Source organism: Amphiprion ocellaris, chromosome 1, assembly GCF_022539595.1.
Source record: "Amphiprion ocellaris isolate individual 3 ecotype Okinawa chromosome 1, ASM2253959v1, whole genome shotgun sequence".
Lineage (NCBI taxonomy): Eukaryota > Metazoa > Chordata > Actinopteri > Pomacentridae > Amphiprion > Amphiprion ocellaris.
In genome coordinates, this window is record NC_072766.1 from 42,915,690 (window position 1) to 42,935,250 (window position 19,561).

At 39.7% G+C, this 19,561-nt stretch overlaps 1 protein-coding gene across 8 annotated transcripts in view; it reads left to right on the forward strand.

The window, feature by feature from the left end:
- Positions 1 to 18,381, forward strand: part of cngb1a (cyclic nucleotide gated channel subunit beta 1a) — a 41,264-nt gene extending 22,883 nt beyond the window's left edge. For all 8 annotated transcript variants that reach the window (XM_055006796.1, XM_035955323.2, XM_035955321.2 and 5 more), the window contains 18 exons: positions 532 to 562; positions 1,407 to 1,524; positions 2,318 to 2,419; positions 2,506 to 2,654; positions 3,665 to 3,895; positions 5,623 to 5,831; positions 5,914 to 5,964; positions 7,357 to 7,443; positions 7,523 to 7,587; positions 9,331 to 9,453; positions 9,826 to 9,967; positions 10,052 to 10,211; positions 10,294 to 10,391; positions 10,485 to 10,568; positions 12,893 to 13,011; positions 13,986 to 14,132; positions 15,835 to 16,021; positions 16,363 to 18,381. In XM_055006796.1, coding sequence (XP_054862771.1) covers positions 532 to 562; positions 1,407 to 1,524; positions 2,318 to 2,419; positions 2,506 to 2,654; positions 3,665 to 3,895; positions 5,623 to 5,831; positions 5,914 to 5,964; positions 7,357 to 7,443; positions 7,523 to 7,587; positions 9,331 to 9,453; positions 9,826 to 9,967; positions 10,052 to 10,211; positions 10,294 to 10,391; positions 10,485 to 10,568; positions 12,893 to 13,011; positions 13,986 to 14,132; positions 15,835 to 16,021; positions 16,363 to 16,563 — 2,304 coding nt within the window. In that variant the 3' untranslated portion in view covers positions 16,564 to 18,381. The remainder of the gene's footprint in view (positions 1 to 531; positions 563 to 1,406; positions 1,525 to 2,317; positions 2,420 to 2,505; positions 2,655 to 3,664; positions 3,896 to 5,622; positions 5,832 to 5,913; positions 5,965 to 7,356; positions 7,444 to 7,522; positions 7,588 to 9,330; positions 9,454 to 9,825; positions 9,968 to 10,051; positions 10,212 to 10,293; positions 10,392 to 10,484; positions 10,569 to 12,892; positions 13,012 to 13,985; positions 14,133 to 15,834; positions 16,022 to 16,362) is intronic.
- The last annotated feature ends 1,180 nt before the right edge of the window (positions 18,382 to 19,561 follow it).

The window sequence follows — 19,561 nt, forward strand, 5'->3', positions numbered from 1 at the left end:
ATCTCAGCTTGATGGAACAGAAACCTTACCAATGTTGTGATGGTGTAACTGCAGAGCGACACAGAAGAGCAAATGTTCACAATAATGTAGATCCAGCCGTGAGTTTAAACCAAGCGGAACCTTTAAATCGTTCTTCATTAACGGTACTGTTCCAGAGGGGTGTTTTAACATGAGATGTATCGCAGGTTGGTAGATCGGTCAGTAGGTGGTGTCTGATAGATGAGGACAGGAACCTTCCTTCATTGGAAACCAGTCCTGTAGAGACGTTGGACCAACATGGTGACTGTCTCGCAACTTCCTCTTTAATTATGAAAACATTTTTCCTAAAATTTCGTTAGACGTAGAACCTCCACTCGACGCTCGCGATTTAGCTGAGACCTCAACTTTATTCAAATGAGGAGCCAGAAACGCAACGCCCAGAGAGCACTGAAGGTGTTTGACTTGGACAATGGATGGAAAATGTTGAAGTGACGAATCTTGTGGACAAGAACTGTAACTTTTAAAGATGTTTGTTGTTGTGTTTTTTCTCAGAGTTCTGCAGCAGAAGAAGCAGGAAGTGGAGGTGAGACAAGAACAGTTTTAGTTTCTGACTTGTTTTGTCTCTGCTGATGTTTTAAAGTGTGTTTGCCCTCTACTGGTCTCAGTCTAATCAAACCCTTGCAAAGTTCTCACCTCATCATGATGTTTCTCCGTCCAGTTCCCGACATTTGTTCTCCGATAAAGAGCTTTCTGCTTTGGTTTCCTCTCGCTGCTGAGTGTCTGGAGAGCTGCAGGAAGCTGGTCCATGATGCTAACCTCAGTCCCTCCCGGCTGTCCGTCAACCCGCCGCCCCAGTTCGCCCAGCTGACCCAGGACCTGCAGCAGCTTCCCAAACAGGCCCAGCAGTGCTGCATGAGTGTCTTCAGCCGCCTCCGAAGCCTTAGCGCCGACTCCCAGCAGCCTTAAGCCCCGCCCCTTCCTGTAGACCTCTAGAGAACCTCATAGACACCTCATGGTGTGTAGATGGAAACCTTTAAAGTGCCAGAACAACCTTAAGGTTCCCCTGACGTCCTCCTCCACATCCTCCCATCATGCTCTGCAGCTCTGCTACACCAGCTACATGCTAACAGGTGACTACAGGTGGACGTTTGTGCTGCTTCAGGCTTCACTTTGCTTCGCTGTCCGCAGAACTGAAGGAACATTTGAACCTCATGACTCAGTCCAGGTCTCTCAGGTTTACTGTGTATTATTCAGGTCTATGTTTGTCCCAAAAACACTCCAGTTTCACACATTTGTAGCTCATAAGCTGCTAGTAATTCAGATTTTCCTGGACTTTACTATGGGTAGATGGGAAACAAACTGCTGGCATCTTCTTTGTCGTGCTGTTTGTGTTGCGTGTCCGACAGTTTTTCTGATCTGGTCCTCAGAAACTCACAGGAAAGGTTCGGCTCTGAAGGTGGAAGATGCTGGAAAAGGCCTGAACATCCCCCAGATCATCACAACTCCAGAACCAGAAGGTCCGAGTCTGATGGTTCCTGAGATCAGGTAAGAGACAAAAGCAGCCTGAGGGGGGCGCTGTCATTTCCAAACCTTCATAAATTATTTGTCCACTTATGGGGCTTTTGAAACTCCGCTAGAAACTTTCTTTCCACTGATAATCCAGTTAAGAATCCAGGTTCAGTGGTTTGAGATCTAGAACTGGTCAGATGTGGTTTAGACAGAGGAAAACTACCATATCACCTCATTTTGAAGGTTTCTATGTCTGGAATTAGAGCTTTATGGAATCTGGAGCAGAGTTTTAACCAGATATGGAGGTCAAGTTAAACATCTAGCAAAAGTTTAGAGAGTAAATGCGGTTCAGATCTAGAATTTGTCTTCTGTGGTTTAGATCAAGACAAACTGTGAAATCACATTTTGCTTTTTTAAATCCAGTAATTAAGGTTTCAGAAATCTGACACTGGGTTTAAAACAGACTGAGAAGTGATCCTACTAGCCTTAAATGTTAAGGGAGCATTGAAGGAAAACTTAGGTTTCCCTTAAATGTTCCCTTAACTTCTGAACCAGGAAGTAACCTGAATGTTCAGTTCAGTGAAGTTCAGTGTCGTCATATGTCTCCATATGTCTTCATGTCATCATATGTCTTCATATGTCTCCATATGTCTTCATGTTGTCATAAGTCTTCATATGTTCACATCTTCATATGTCCACATGTCTTCATATGTCTTCATGTCTTCATATGTCCACATGTCTTTATATGTTCATGTCTTCATATGTCCACATGTCTTCATATGTCTTCAGATATGCATGTCTTTACATGTCCATGTCTTGCTGTCTCCAGTCCTGGAGGAGATCTGTCTGCAGATGAGGACGATGAAGAGCTGATGAAGGTCGGTCTGAAGACCTGGTCCAGTCAAGGAGACCTTCTGACTGCAGACGATGAGTGAGTCAAACCAAACCCTGAACCTCTCTGAGTTTAGTTCCGCCTCCGTCCATCCTCCATGTTGACCATCGTGCTGTGTCCTGTAGGGGGCGTCCTCTATCGGCGGCCAGCGTGGGCAGCGTGGTGATCCAGGACCGCCTCAACGATCTGGTGAAGCTGTTTAAAGGTCGGACGGAGCGTCAGAAGGACCGGCTGGTCGACCCGGATGAGTCGGAGGAGGAGAGTCCGTCCGCCTGTACGTAGAAAAAGTACTACAGCACGGCTTAGAAATACTCTGAAAGGAGTATTTATGAGGTCTGATCTCAAAATACTGAAGAAAAGTTTAGAGAATTACAACATGTAGAACCTGCATGTGAGAATTTTATTTTGGAAGCTTGAAAAGAAAAGATCTCATAAAGGTTAATGAAGTTCTTTCATCATAAAAGTTGGAACATTTGAAGATACGAAACAGGAAGTTACCTGAGAGTCATCAGGATTTTAGGGTTTATAGAGGAGTAAAATACCAAAACACAGCTTCAGAATACTGCCTTCAAAACTTTACTCGAGTAAAACTAGAGACGTGTCCTCGAAGCATCGGTCATCATTCATGACTTTATTAGACTCCCAATACCTCGTCTCATCTGAGCTCTTTAATATTTAGTATCTTCTGGAACCAAATGAAACCATTCTCCTGATAAAATAACTTCAGAGTCATGATGTCCTGCAGATCAGAATCAATCATTCATGTTTTTACAAATCAGTCGATACGAACCTGAACCCAATTCTTTTTTTTCATTCGCTGCCTCAAGGGTTTTCTACGTTTCAGTGATGTACCTCATATATACAGAAGAGTCAATCAAAGATGAATTAATTAATAACACAAATTCAACATACCTTTAGTGACTGATGTTCTACCAGAATACACACTTCATGTCCTCATAAATACACATTCTGAGGTGATTCATGAGTCCTGGCTGGATGTCATTATCAACCCCAGGAGGCTTTGTCATAGTGCCCCTTTACTGTTTACATCCACCAGTGATGATTGGTTTGAATGAACTGAGTAAGGGGGTAACCATAGCAACAGAAACACCTTATGTCATAAATACAGCGTTTGTGTTGTTCCTGTCACTGCCAGCAGGGGGCGACAAGCTCCTCACTGTGGGTTTAAACTCACATTTAACGGTAATATTGAATGTTCACCATCAGACATCGGAGTAAAACCATGAAAATAACGTTTAAATAATGCTTCTGCTCTACATGCAGCGCCGTCCAAAGCCCCGCCTCCCCCTCCTCCCCCACCTCCCCCAGGTGAGGAGAAGAAGGACGAGGCACCGCCAGCAGAGAAAGAAGAAGAAGAAGAAGAACCGGTGTTCCAGTTCGAGCTCCTCGGACATCCGGTGAAGTTCTACGCTCCGACCAACCTGCCCCCGCTGCGCAGCTGGCTCCGGTCCATCCTGGAGTACCGCTTCCCCTCCAGCATTGACCCGTTCACCGGTGAGCAGAACCACGGCTGTAGCAGAACGTTAGACCAGGAACCAAACAAGAACCCTAGACAGAAGTTCTGCTGGTTAAAACTGTAGTCTGGTATCTGGATTTGTTGTGTGATTCTGTACAGCAGGGATGTCAGAATCATCCTAGTCCAGGTTCCACATCCAGTCCAGTCTGATCTCCACCAGTAAAACCAGTAAAACCACAGCATAATAACCTAGAAATAACCACAACTCCTAATGGTTCCTTTGTTTTAGTGCAAAAATGTTCACATTTAAGGAATTATCTTTTTACTAAACATCATGAACAACCTGAAATTTATGAAGAAAAATAAATTCAGTTTCATCAACATTCAGCCTCATTTTCTCATTTCCACATTACAACTTCCAGATCACAGAGTGTCGACAAAGGAACACAACATTTAGTCATCTGGAACTGAACCATAGAGGATTTACTGGAGGATCAAAACCACAAAAGTCAGACAAAGAAAAGACGAAAAACAACAAAAACAAGACCAAATATTACAAAAATGAGACAAACGACACAAAACAAAAAAAACGAGACAAAATATGACAAAAATGAAACACACAAAACAGAGACAAGAGACAAAAAACTGGGAAACCGACAAAAATGAGACAAAAAAATGAAAAAAGCGAGAAACAAAACGACCAAAAATAGACTAACAACACACTAGCGAGACAAAGTGAAACAAAAAAACCCCGCAAAATGACAAAAATTGTACACAAAAGAACGAGTAAAGCAAAATACAAAATGACAAAAATAACACAAAAAACACAAGCCAGACAAAAAGGAAACACAAAATGACAAAAAGGAGAAACAAAATGGGAAAAGTCAGACAACAAAGACAAAAAAACAATAAAAACAAGACAAAATATTACAAAAATGAGACACGACACAAAACAAAACAAAAATTACACAAAAAACTTACAAAGTGACAAAAAATGGACAATAACAAGACAAAAAATTACACAAACAAGACGAAAAATGACAAAAAGAAACAAAACAAAAAAATAGACAAACAATAACAAAACAAATAAGACAAAAAACACAAAATGACAAAAACGCTACACAAAACAATAAAGCAAAACACAAAATGACAAAAATAAGATAAAAAACACAAGCGAGACAAAAAGGAAATATAAAACGACAAAAGTCTGATTTTTAAAAAAGACAAAAACAACAAAAACAAGACAAAGTATTACAAAAATGAGTCACAAAATGACAGAAGAACAAAGAACAATCTAGTATTTTACTTTCTGATCAAAACAACTTGTCATGGTCTAGAAATGATTTTAAATTTATAGTTTTACTAATTTACAATCTGCAGTTAATGTCTTCTCTGGAATTTTTACACTTTGAGGACCGGATTGGACCCTCTGGAGGACCGCTGCTGGCCCACGGGTCGCATGTTGGACACCCCTGCTGTACAGTATTAACAAGTTTTAATTCGTGTAAGGAGGTTTTTGTGTAAATTCTAGATTTCTACTGATTTTTCTGTGTGATGAACTTGTCATGGTGCCCCTTGTGATGGTTGGTTTGGGAGTAAATCTCATGATGTTTCTTCTCTTCTAACAGTTTCTGCTGATAAATTCTGTTCTTTAAAGGACAATCTTCCTTTCAGACCAGGTTCTGGGGTTTTCCATGATTTCTCCAGCAGGTGGCGCTGCAGTCAGACCATCCTGATAAACCTGTTCTGTAATGTCTTCCTACAGATCTGATCTACGTTCTCTGGCTGTTCCTGGTGGTGGCTGCCTGGAACTGGAACGTCTGGCTGATCCCGGTGCGCTGGGCATTCCCCTACCAGACACCTGAGAACATCCACCTGTGGCTGCTGGCCGACTACACCTGCGACCTGATCTACGTCCTGGACATCCTGGTGTTCCAGCCCCGCCTGCAGTTCGTCCGAGGAGGAGACATCGTGGTCGGTAGAGAATAAAAACAGCATGAAAACGTCTCTAAACGTCGAGTTTAATCTGCTCTAACGGGAAGCTTCTGTTTTACAGTGTGATAAAAAAGACATGAGAGAGAATTATATGAGCACCGAGAGGTTCAAGGTGAGAAAAAACACAATAAGCTACATTTTATTAAAGTTTAGCGCTCATTATTCATTTATGTTCATGTATTTATTAACAGTTCTAACGCTGTAATGACTGACCACATATAATTATATATAAATTATAATAATACAGACATGCTGTACACTGACACTCAGCTAACACACTTTTATCTGTCATTAACGACGGTTGGACATTTATTAAACGTTTGTGTACTATATAATATTCAGCATATAGTGTGATTATTATTATTATACATTAAATAATTTCCCTCTGAATTTAAAAACTTCACATTTTTTAAATCGCTACCATCCTAAATATGTATATGTCAATGTTTGAAGCAGTTTTCTGTCATTTTTACTGTTTTTTAAAATTATAAACCAGAAATAGTAAAACCATAAACACACATTTACATGTTAATTAGATATAAAACTATAAATAAAATCAAAAATCTCTACTTGTCTAAACTGTAATTTATTTATGTTGTTTATTAGCGATATTTGGCTGTAAAATTATAAAATATAAATTAACCAAAAAGGATTCTTGTTTTTTCTAAAAATGCCATTAATAAAGAGAAAAATTATACATATTAAGGACTGAAAAATTTAACAAAATTCAACTAATTTAAACTGTTTAGATAAACTCTAATAAAATCACAGATAAAAACAGGCCCAAACTGTGAATAATGAACACATCAAAAATCTGTATTTTTCTAAATTGTAATTTATGTATTTTTTGTTTATTAGCAACATTTGGCTGTAAATATAGTGTTGTTTTGTAATTTAAATTTTTTTTTACTATTTAAATAAAACTAAAAATTTTAAACCAAAAATTATTATTATTTACATTTTTTGTCATTAATAAAAATAAAAATTATATATATTAAGGACTGAAAAATTTAACTAAATTAAATTGTTTTGTTTGCGTTTTTAACTGTCTTTAAATTAACCAAAAATTTGTATTATTTAAATTTTTTTGCCATTAATGAAAAGAAAAACGATGCATTTTAAAGATTGAAAAATTAAACTAAATTTAACAGTTTTGCTAAAATCTGGTAAAATCACAGAAAAAAAATCTAGCCCACACTGTGAATAACGTTCACGTCTAGAACAGTATTTTTTCTTTGCTTCCAGTTTTTAACAGTTAATTTACTGATTTTTTTTCAGTGTAATTCTCAACACTATTTCTCTAAACTCTCTGCAGCTCCACATCTGGATCCTCAGCTCCTCCAGATGTTTGTTTTTCTGTTAAAATCTGATGACTCGTTCTGTTTCCACTGAGGAGCAAACGTTCTCCAGACGTTCTCCAGACGTTCTCCAGATGTTCTCCAGACGTTCTCCAGACGTTCTGCTTTGGTTTTCCGCTGATGAAGTTTCTCTGTTTTCTCCACAGATGGATGTCATCAGCCTGTTTCCCATGGAGATCTTCTATTATTTCACCGGAGTGAATTCTCTGCTCCGGTTTCCTCGTCTGCTGAAGGTCTGAACGTTTCTTCATCCTCCACTTCCTGCTGCAGATTTTCAGAATAAAAGAGCTGACTGTGGCTTTTCTCCCTCAGTACTCGGCTTTCTTTGAGTTCAACGACAGGATAGAGGCTGTGATGAAGAAGGCCTACATCTACAGGTGAGGATGTCCAAACACACCAACAGGTGGTGTTGTTTCAGGTCTGGTAGGGGAGATTATTCTGAAATGTATATATTGTATTTATCTATTTAATGACTCATAAAATATTCAAAACCATCAGTGAAGTCAAGATTTACTTTTTTTGTCCTATAAAAGAAACAGTTCTAGTCAACAACAAAGAAGATGAGATGAGATCAAATAAGATGAGATGAGATGAGATAATATGAAAGTACGAGGATGAGATGAGATGAAACGTGATAAGATGAGGTAAAGTAAGAAAGGATGAGATGAGGTAAAATAAGATGAAATGATTTAAGATATAATGAGATGAGATAAGATGAGATAAAGTAAGACAAGAGGAGATAAGATGAGATAAAATTAGATGAGATAAAAGAAAATGAGATAAGAAAATTAGATGAGATGAAATAACATGAGAAGAGATAAAATAAGATGGGATGAGATGATGAGATAAAATAAGAGGATGAGATAACATAAGAAATAGAAGCAATAAGAAGATGTAAAATATGATAAGATGAGATACAATAAAAAAATAAGATGAGATGAATGGGGTAAGATGAGGTAAAGTAAGAAAAGATGAAACTAGATGAGATAAGATAAAATGAGATGAGATAAAAGAATATGATATGAAATGAGATGAGAAGATATAAGATGTGATAAAATGAGACAATATAAGATAAGATGAGATAGGATGAGATGAGATAAGAAGAGAATATATGATAACATGATAAGATGAGATAAGACAAAATAAGATGAAAAAAGATAAGAAAAGTTGAGATAAACGAGATAGAATAACATGAGGTAAAGTAAGATAAAATGAGATTAGATGAGATAAAAAGATGACATAAAATAAGATAAGACTAGATGAAATAAGATGAGATAAATTGAGATAATATAAAATAAGATGAGATGCGATGTTATAAGAAAGAGAAGGTAAGACATGATAAGATAAGATAAAATAAAATGAGATGAGATAAAGTAAGATGAGATGAGATAAAATAAGCCTCTATTAATCCCACAGTGGGGAAATTTGCAAACACGCCAGACAATAAAAAACCTATAAAAGTACAACATAAAAATGAACATAAAACTAACATCATAGAAACATTCATTTACATAACCAAGAGTATAAAAACTAAAAAGCATAAAAATATTAGGGGACAAAACATCAAATAAAAAAACAGCAATATAATAAATTAAGATTAAAATATAAATAATAATAATATTGATATAAACCCAGCAACATAAAAATGATCAAATATAAAACCAACACTTTAAAAAATGTAAAACACAAAAAGCAACAAAATAAAAGCATGAAATATTAAAGGAACATCAAGAAAAACGTAAAATATAAAGGAATAACATAAAAATATTAATAAAACAACAAAAATTATGAAATATGAACATAAAAGCAGAAACTTAAAAACGTAAAACATTAAAACCAACAACATTATAAACATAAAATATAAAACATAAAACTAACGAGATTAAGAAAGCATGAAATATACACACAGTGACATAAAAAACGTCCAAAAAATAAGCAGCAAAATAAAACTAATTTTTTAAAAAAACTACTTAAAGAAAACTACAAAACCAACATTAAAAAAGTCGAGGCTCCAGAGTCGAACCATGAGGAACTCTGTGTGTTTTTTTATTTAGTAAATGTTTGATTACATGTTTACCTGTTGTTGTTGTTGTTGTTGTTGTTGTTGTCATCATCGTCAGGGTGATCCGGACCTCCACCTACCTGCTGTATTCTCTTCACATCAACGCCTGTTTGTTCTACTGGGGCTCCGACTACGAAGGACTCGGATCCACCAAGTGGGTCTACAATGGAAAAGGATTCGCGTAAGAACCAGAAACTCTCCGTTGGTGTTTTAAGAAATGTTCAGGTTGTTTCTGCAGCGACTGTAGACATAAAAGCTGTCGTTTGTTGCTAAAGTATGAACCGTGGAAGCCCCAAACCATGAAGGTTCATCAAACATTTCTGATAAATTATGAATAAAAGTTTCAACTGTAGAGACTTTAATGATCTTCTAGTGTTCTGGTCTGAATCTGATGTTCCCATCAGATTCAGACCAGAACATTGGAAGATCATCAAAGTCTCTACAGGTAGAGCTGTATGGTTTCTCGGAGATAAACCAGTTCTGCGTGGTTTCCTGAAGATAAACCATTTCTGCATGGTTTCCTGAAGATAAACTGGTTCTTCTGGTTCCACAGCTACATCCGCTGCTACTACTTTGCCGTGAAGACATTGATCACCATCGGAGGTCTTCCGGATCCCACCACCGTCTTTGAGATCTGCTTCCAGCTCATCAACTACTTTGTTGGTGTCTTCGCGTTCTCCATCATGATTGGTCAGGTGGGTTCTCGGCAGAATTCCTTCAGGAAGTCCAGATCTGGATCTGTGGACTGACCCGGCTCCGTCTGGTCTCTGGTGTTTCAGATGAGGGACGTGGTCGGAGCAGCGACGGCCGGAGAGAACTACTACCGGGCCTGTATGGACTCCACTGTCAAGTACATGAACTCCTACAAAATCCCCAAAGAGGTCCAGAACCGCATCAAGACCTGGTATGACTACACCTGGAAGAGCCAAGGCATGCTGGGTAAGGACAGATGAAAGGTCTCTGAGACATCCTAGTCCCTGAACGCCTCATGGTGCCTTCACTGACTGTTAACTCTCTGCAGATGAACAGGAGCTCCTGGTGCAGCTTCCTGCTAAGATGAGGTTGGACATCGCTGTGGACGTCAACTACGCCATCGTCAGTAAAGTCGCCTTGTTCCAGGTCAGAAATACTCGAATACTCTGAGTACTCGGATACTTCCTGCTCTGCTGATGAGTAAAATAAAACTGATAGTAAAAATGAACGTGTGTTCAGGGCTGCGACCGACAGATGGTGTTCGACATGCTGACCAGGCTGAAGTCCGTCGTCTACCTGCCCGGAGACTTCGTCTGTAAGAAGGTAAGAAACACCTGAACAGGTAGAAAACTCCTGAACAGGTAGATAACACCTGAAGAGGAGCTGAACCTGAGCTGACAGAGTGTTTAAACGAGTCCAGGTCTGATTAAACACATTAATAAGACGTCAACACAACCAACAAACATCCCATGACAGGAAAATCTAATCCAGAAAGTTTCATTTTCAACAGAGGAAAGTCTGTCAACAGCTCAGTAAAGAAACAGTGAGAATAAATAAAACTAGAAAAGCCCTCAGAGAGCTCAGTCCTCCTCCAAGGCTGCTCATTCCCCCATATGTCAGAAATGCGGCATTTATTTGTTATTGATGATCAAAAATCACGGCTCCATTTAATTTAGATGTTCCCACAAACACAATGACCTGGTGCTGAGCACAGGTGTGTGTTCTGCATGTGTACGTTATGTACGGATACTGAATCACGTGAGCTAAATATGTAGCAGGCGGCGGGAATTGATGGGACTCAGAAACATCCCCACAATTTAATCAGTTGTTCCTTGGATCATTTCTGACCGATGAGTCTTGATAAGTCCTCAGCGGTGGATTTGTAGTAGGATCACAATCATGTGATCGTCAGCAGGCAGCTGATGTAGTGTTCACTTGTTGTCATGGTTACAGTGACGCTGTGCCGCTATCTGGCAATGATACAGAAATCTTTAATAAATCCGTGGATCCAGAATATATCTGGCATCACTGCCAAAATCTGATCACTTGGTCTTTGAGTCATTTCTGACCTTCACTGGTAATTTCATCCAAATCCATTGGTCTGCTTTTGGGTAATGTTGCTGACAGACTGACTTACGCCGATTGTCACCAAATTCCACGGTATTCCTTGGTGAAGTTAGAAACCCGAAGTAGAACTAGAGTTCAGCTCCTCAGACTCTGAGACCAACAAAACTTTCAGCTTCAGAGGATGAAATCTCCAAAACATCTAAAAACTCACGATTTCCATCTTCAGACGGATCGCAGACAGAAGTTCATCCTAAAGACCCGATAGTTTAGAATGATCTAGAAAACATAACCAGTCCTGATTTTAGTAAACTGTGTTTATTAGTGGTGGGACACGATTATAAAAATGTATCTAAATAATTAGAGGCTTTGTAATTAATTAATCGCGATTACTTGAATTTCCCTCAAGATTAATAAAGTATCTATGTATAGTCTATCTATCTAGCTATCTATCTATCTATAGTCTATCTATCATCTATCATCTATCTATCTATAGTCTATCTATCTCTCTATCTATCTATCTATCTATCTATAGTCTATCTATCTATCTATGTATAGTCTATCTATCTATCTATCTATCTATCTATCTATCTATCTATCTATCTATCTATCTATCTATCTATCTATCTATCTATCTATCTATCTATCTATCTGTAGTCTATCTATCTATCTATCTATCTATCTATAGCCTATCAATCTATCTATCTATCTAGCTATCTATCTACCAATCTATAATCTATCTATCTATCTATCTATCTATCTATAATCTATCTATCTATCTATCTATCTATCTATCTATCTATCTATCTATCTATCTATCTATCTATCTATCTATCTATCTATCTATCTATCTATCTATCTATCGAGACTGAATGGGTGAATTGACATATACGTGAACTTAAACAACTGAAATGTTTGTTTCATTTCTATTTATCTGCATTTTTCATCTGTCTGCTACATTCCCAGATTGCTGCAAACTCAAAATGACATTATAGCGATTATATTCAACATTTAAAAACTTTTTGTAAACTCAAGTAGTCTATTACGGGATGGCTACACCGTTAGCCGGTACCAGGAGTGACCTATCTAACGTATGGTGCGTCGCCCCGGAGCATAAAGCGGTTTAATTCATGCTAATGAGGAGCGGGGAGCGGAGGTTCAACGCATCGAAATACTTTGGTTAAACGTCTAAACCAGACGTCAAACTAAAACCAGGAGAGATTCACAGATTATTATTGCCTCAGATGCTTTCAGAAATACTTTTTGCTGAACTGTCTTCATAATAAAAGAGAAAGTTTGCGACCAAGCCGCCATGTTGGTCCAACGTTGTACATCTTCTTCACGGCTGGAAAACAGGGTTTAGGTTCATTAGCGCCACCTGCTGGGCTGGAGTGTTCATCAGTATTACCTGTGTGTCAGAAATTAGGGAAAAGTGTGATTAAATGTGTTTTTTTTTTTTTTTTAAAACGCGTTATTTTTTCTGTAATTAATTAATCATAATTAATGCCTTAAAGTCCCAGCCCTAGTGTTTATGTGTGTTTATGTTTGTGTTTACACATGTTTATGTTCATGTTTGTGTCCAGGGGGAAATCGGCAGGGAGATGTACATCATCAAACAGGGGGAGGTCCAGGTGGTTGGAGGTCCAGACCTGCAGACGGTGTTCGTCACTATCAGAGCCGGATCAGTGTTTGGAGAGATCAGGTCAGTGATCCTGTCAGCCAATCAGAGAGCTGGAAGACCGAAGACAGATGAGAGATCACATGACTCACGGAGAAACAAGGGTGTTTGTGATCAACAGTGGGGATAACAGGTAGTTTATTAAAGCAAGGATCACAGTTATGGACAAAATGGACAAAAGTGAACTATATATCTGGTAAAGTAAACCCAACCCTGTAAAGATTAAAGATGGTACTGGAATATGCACAGATACCTGATATTATCATGGTAGTGTCTATTAATGTCTGCCCAGTAGAATGTCCTTTTGTCTTGTTTAGTTTGAATTATTTAAAAAACATTAAAACAGCTTTGATGTCTTGAGTTGGACAACAAAGTTATCAATAATTTACCAACGAAGGGTCATGTTTTGTGTCTGAGATCTAGTGAGTATAAAGTCCATATTTTACCTGATAATGACCCAATTAATACCCGAATTACACAAACTGCTCATCATGCAACTCAAACAGGAAGTAGTATTTTGGGCAGCAGAGTTCAGGAGCACACCTTTGAGACTCTTGTTTGTCTTGACAGCGCCCCCTACCAACCTCGATGACAGTTAAAGTTCATGTCTTACAGTTTTAAAAGTTGATTCCACCCAAAATACGACTTTCTGCCCAACTTATTATAGTTTTAAAGGTTTGCTCTACTCAAAGTTTGACTTTTTGTCCAAGTCTTAAAGGTGTATTCCATCCTAATTGTACCTTCTAGCTGCCAAGTTATGGATTTAAAGATTAAGTCCAGTCAAATCTGTAGGAAGGCCATTTTTTCTAGTTTATGGACAAGAAAAATCTGCTTCCCTTTTGGTAAATAAGTGAAGTTAATGAAAAACAAGGGTCCTAGAACCATCCTGAAACTGCTCCGTCGAAGAACAGTAAAAGAATCTCTCTAGTTTGCTGTTTTGTTTGTGATAGTAACTGAAGATAAATTCTTACAGCTCTCTCTGCTCTCTGATTGGTCAGTCTGCTGGCGGGCGGTGGAGGAAACCGACGTACCGCCAACGTGAAGGCACACGGATTCGCCAACCTGTTCATCCTGGACAAGAAGGACCTGGCAGAGATCCTGGTCCACTACCCCGAGTCCCAGAAACTCCTCCGCAAGAAGGCCAAGTAAGATCCCGGTCCGAGCTGGATCCAGGTCTGTTAGAATCCACTTTATCTCATCCTGGTCCAGACTGATAGACCTCACCTTTAAACACAACCATCCATCTTTAGTAAGAGATAGAACTCATCGGTACCATGAGGTCTTTTAAAAAGGTCTCAGTCCAACACCAACGGAGACTCAGAGGTTTCTACTTTCCATCTGAACCTGTCTGATCTGGTATTCAGGTACCGACCACTGACTGTAGATCGTACACAGTAGATGAAGTCTAAACCCTCCTTAACGTCATCTGAAGGTTTCATGTCGAACGTTTTGGAGCTCAGAAACATCTCCAGGTTCTGAACTGTCATTTTACTCAAAGCGACCCTTAATTCTGCAGAACTTCAAGCCTTGACACAGTTTAAAAAGTGAGTTTTCCACCAGACAGTTTTCATGAAAGGAGAAAATAGTTGTAGAGACCAAAACCTGCCCCAAACCAAGTCCAAACCAAATGTGAAACTTGACCTTTACCAAGTCCAGACCCAGAACTAAACCAAGTCTGAAACCTGAACAAAACCAAGAACAAGGTAAGTCCCAGACAAGCACCAAAACCAGGCCAAAATTAAATCTAAAATAAGTCCAAAACCTGTAAACACACACTTCAAGCACTGACATCACTGATTATACACAACATTCGGCCTTAATATAATAATTTTTTATTGTTTTATCTTTATTTTTTAGCCCTGTTTATGTAATTCTTGTACTTCTTTCTGCCTCATCTGTATCTACCTGGTGAGGGATCAATAAAGTTTTCTTATCTTAATATTCTTTCATTGGCAGAGTTCTATAAACATTCACCTTCCAGATGTAACGAACAAGTAATTAACTGCAGAGACAAAAATTGTTCTGTGATTCAGGCTGTAAACATGTTTATTTCTGCTAGTAAGTCGGACATTTTAATATGGAGTTCTGTGGGGACCGACTTGTTTTTGGAGCCTCCAGTGGCCATCGGAAGAACTGCAGGACGTGTTTCCATCAGTAGTAGTTCAATGGACCAGCAGGGTTAAAGGATAGTGTTAATTTTGATTTAAACAAAGACTTTTTATAAACAAACCAAGTCGAGGTTAAAAATCAACACGTTTTAATGACCAACAGCATGAAAGTTGGTGTCCTTAAAGAAATATTCTGGGATGTACATGAATATATCAAAGAGATGAATTAGAAGGATCCTTCCTGACCAGCAGATGGATCTATTTAGTCCTTCGAAACAAAACATCAACATTGAGAGCTCAAAGAGGATGATGGGAGGTGGAGTCATGATGGACCTCCCCCAGCTTCTAATGCTAATGTTAGCCGTCAGACGCCACGGAGGTTCCGTCTCTCCGTCGCCTTCCTGTCTGATCATCTTCTGTCCTGACCAGGATTAAACTCGTCACTAATCAGCTCACGCCGACGCTCTACTTTGTGTTTAAGAACCGGGTCAGATCAGAGCCATGATCCTCCTCACCTGACCAGCTCAGTCATGTTCAGAACATAATCAGACCATGGTGCTGCAGCAGACCGGCCAGAAGGGCCAGAGCTGCTGGAGCTGCTGGAGCTGCTGGAGGTGTTGGAGGTGTTGGAGGTGGGACCTCCACAGTTTGAAATGTAGCGTCTGGTTGGTGTTGAAAACCTTGTTCATACTCAGTCATATCTGTTTCCTCTTTTAACCGTGTCTCTGTGTCTCTGCAGGACGATGCTGACGAAGGACAAGAAGCCGGATGAGAAGGAGGGTAAAGAGGCCGTGGAGGTCATCCCACCCCGACCCGACACCCCCAAACTGTTCAAGGCAGCGCTGAAGGTGACGGAGCAGGCTGGCATCGAGGGAACCTTCTCCAAGCTGAAGAAAGCCTACAAGTCAACCGACAGCCCAACAGAGGTACGAGCAGAGATACCGCCAGCAGCCTGCTGGGGCAGTAGTGAGCTGAGATACTGCAGACTGGGGGAAAGAAATGACGGAAAAAATACAAGAAGAAGGGTGTCATCATTGTCTCTCTTCATCCTAATTTTTTTCTATGTCTTGTTCTCCGCCTTTTACCTCCATCTTTATTCCTTCCTTTCTTTCCTCCATCTGTATCCTGGTCCTTTACCCCCATCTTTGTCCTTCCCCTTGTTCCTCCATCTTTGTCTCCACCCATTTCTTTCCTCCATCTTTTCCCCTTCCTTTCTTTCCGGCATCCTTGTCTCCGCCCCTTCCTGTCCTCTATCTCTGCCCCTCAGGCGTCGCCCTCCATGGCTCCGGTCCCACCTCCGTCTCCGATGCACCGCCGCTCTCCGGTCCCTCTGAGTCCAGCGCCAGCTGACGGAGACGACACGGTGGCGGAGACGGCCGACAGCTCGTTGGTCATCAGGATGAAGCCACGACAGGAAGGGGAGGAGCTTCTGACCGTGGAGGTGGCGGAGGAGGAGAAGAAGGAATGACCCGACGAGAGGCCGCCGTCCTCCACCCGCCTCGTCTTCTCCTGACTCCCAGCATGCCTTTCACCACCGACCAGGAGAGGACGAGGTTCAGCTGGAGGACCTGCTGCTGCTTCTGGGGTGGATTCCATCAGTTTGGCTTCCTCCATCTTCTAACCTCTCTCCTTAAGGACTAAAGTTACAGAAGGAAGGAAGGAAGGAAAAGAGAAAGGAAGGAAGGAAGGAAGGACAGAACAGAACAGAGGAACAAAGGAAGGAAGGAAGGAAGGAAGGAATGGAGGCAAGAAAGAAGGTGTGAGGGATGGAAGAAAGGAAGGAAGGAAATGAGGAAGGAAAGAAGGAAACAAGGAAAGGAAGGAAGGAAATGAGGAAGGAAGGAAGGAAGGAAAGGACAGAAGAAGGAAGGAAGGCGGGATGGAAGGAAGGAAAAAGGAAGTGAGGAAGGAAGGAAAGAAGCAAGGAAGGAAGGAACGGCGTAAGGAAGGAAGGAAGGAAGGAAGGAAAGAAGGGAGGGAGGCAAGAAAGAAGGTATGAGGGATGGAAGAAAGGAAGGAAATGAGGAAGGAAGGAAACAAGGAAAGGATGGAAGGAAATGAGGAAGGAAGAAAGGAAGGAAACGAAGAAAGGAAGGAAGGAATTGAGGAAGGAAGGCAGGCAGGAAGGAAGGAAGGAAAGGACAGAGGAAGTAAGGAAGGAGGGATGGAATGAAGGAAGGAAGGAAGGAAAAGAGGAAGTGAGGAAGGAAGGAAAGAAGCGAGGAAGGAAGGAAGGACGTGAGGAAGGAAGGAAGGAAGGAAAGAAAAAAATAAGGACAAAAGGACGGAAAGGAAGTGAGGAAGGAAGGAAGGAAAAGGGGAAGTGAGGAAGGAAGGAAAGAAGTGAGGAAGGAAGGAAGGACGTGAGGAAGGAAGGAAGGAAAGAAGAGAAAAGGAAGGGAGGAAGGACAGAAAGAAGGAAGGAAGGAGAGAAGGAAGGAAAGAAGGAAGGAAGGAAGGAATGGAAGGAAAGAAGCGAGGAAGGAAGGAAGGAAGGAAGGAAACTAGGAGAAAAGGAAGGAAGGAAGGGTGGAAGAAAGGAAATATTTCCTGACTGATTTGTGTTCCGGGTGCAATACCGTTTTTGGCCACACTCACTGACTGACACGTAGCAGCCATTGCAGCCCAGAGGGGCGCTGTTTCACCGCTCTGAGGAGGAGGTCTGGTTCCTCCTCAGTTTCCCAGAGTTCTTAGCTTCTGTCCTGCAGCTTCGGTGCTTCATCAGCCTCTAGAACCTCAGAGATGATCTGCCGTTCTCCAGATGTTCTCCAGATGTTCTCCACTTCCTGTTCCTGCTGAGAGCGGATCCATCCCTCAGACTGACCTCCAGTGGTTTTATTCTGTCAGGAAGTTGAGGGTTTAAGGGTTGGTTTGTTGTTTTTGAGTCCTAAAGGTAAAATCAAAGGAAATTATTTCACAGATTCACAGTAAATAACACTGAAAACCAGATGGAACCAGATGGAACCATCCCAGTGTTTTCATTCGTAGAATCTATTTTTTCCTTTAAGGTTTTCTAAAGTTTCCTGTCGAGTTGAGCCAGAGGAGCTGATTGGCTGTCAGGATTCAAACCTCTGCAGAGTTTCTGTAAATCACAGGAAGTTCAGAGGAAGTTTTACAGGAAGCTACGGAGCTGCAGAGGAAACAGAAAAGTAGAAAAGGAGGAAACAGGAAGTTTGGTCCCGCCGCTGATTAGCGACTGTAGAAGAAGAAGCTGTTAGAGCTGCTGGAGGTTCCACTGAGTTTCTCCCGAAGAACCAGTTTGTAAATAAAGTTATTTATAACGGAACCGTGAGTCTGATTGATATGAAACCACTCATTTATACAAGATCTATACAGATTTATACAAGTTTGTTGTTACAGCGCCACCTAGTGAACAAGAAGATCACAGGCGTCTGTAATGGTTCATTCCAGGAACAATACTTCTTCCAGTACAACTATTTGTATTTTTAGAGGTTTAATCAGCTCAAAGGGCTGCCTTCTAGCGAACTGCTTATGGTTTATTCTACCTAAATAGGACTTTTTAACCAACTAGTTATAGTCTTAAAGGTTTATTCCATCTAAAATACAACTATCTAGTGTACAATTTATAATTTTAAGGAGTTTTTCTACCCAAATAGAACTTTCTAAGTTTTTTTTCCAACCAAAACATATTTTCTAACGCAGAAGTTTCATTTTAAAGGTTTATTCCACCCAAAACTCTACTTAGTTTGTAGTAAACCAGCCGTTGCCATGGTATCTGGGCAAAAAAAGATCGAATGAAAAACCTAAATATCACTTTTTTACCAAACAAGTTCAGGTTTTAAAAGTTTATTTCACAGTAAACACTATTTTCCTACTAATCAGTTAGAGTCTTAAAGGTTTATTCCACCAAAAATACTTCTTCCTGTCCAAGTACCTCAAGTTTTAAAGTTTTATCTCCCAAATAAATAGTATTTGTAACTCACAAATTATAGATTTAAAGGTTTTTTCCATTCTAAATACTGATTTCTGTTCAACTACTTGTATTTTTGGAGGTTTAATCAGCCCCAAACACTGTTTTCTAGCGTATTATTTATGTTTTTTTCTAACCAAATAGTACTTTTTAACCAACTACTATGGTTTTAAAGGTTTATTCCATCTAAAATACTACTATCTAATGGATATTTTATGGTTTTAAGGAGTTTTTCTACCCAAAAATGACTTTTTAAGTTTTTTTCCAACCTAAAAAACATATTTTCTAACTCAGAAGTTCCATCATGTAAAGGTTTATTTCACCCAAAACTCTACTTAGTTTGTAGTAAACAAGCCGTTGCCATGGTATCTGGAGAAAAAAAGATTGAATGAAAAACCCAAATTTTATTTTATTTTTTTTTTTTTTACTGAAGAAGGTCAAGTTTTAAAGGTTTATTTCACAATAAATACTATTTTCATACTAACAAATTAGAGTCATAAAGGTTTATTCCATCTAAAATACTATAATGTACCAT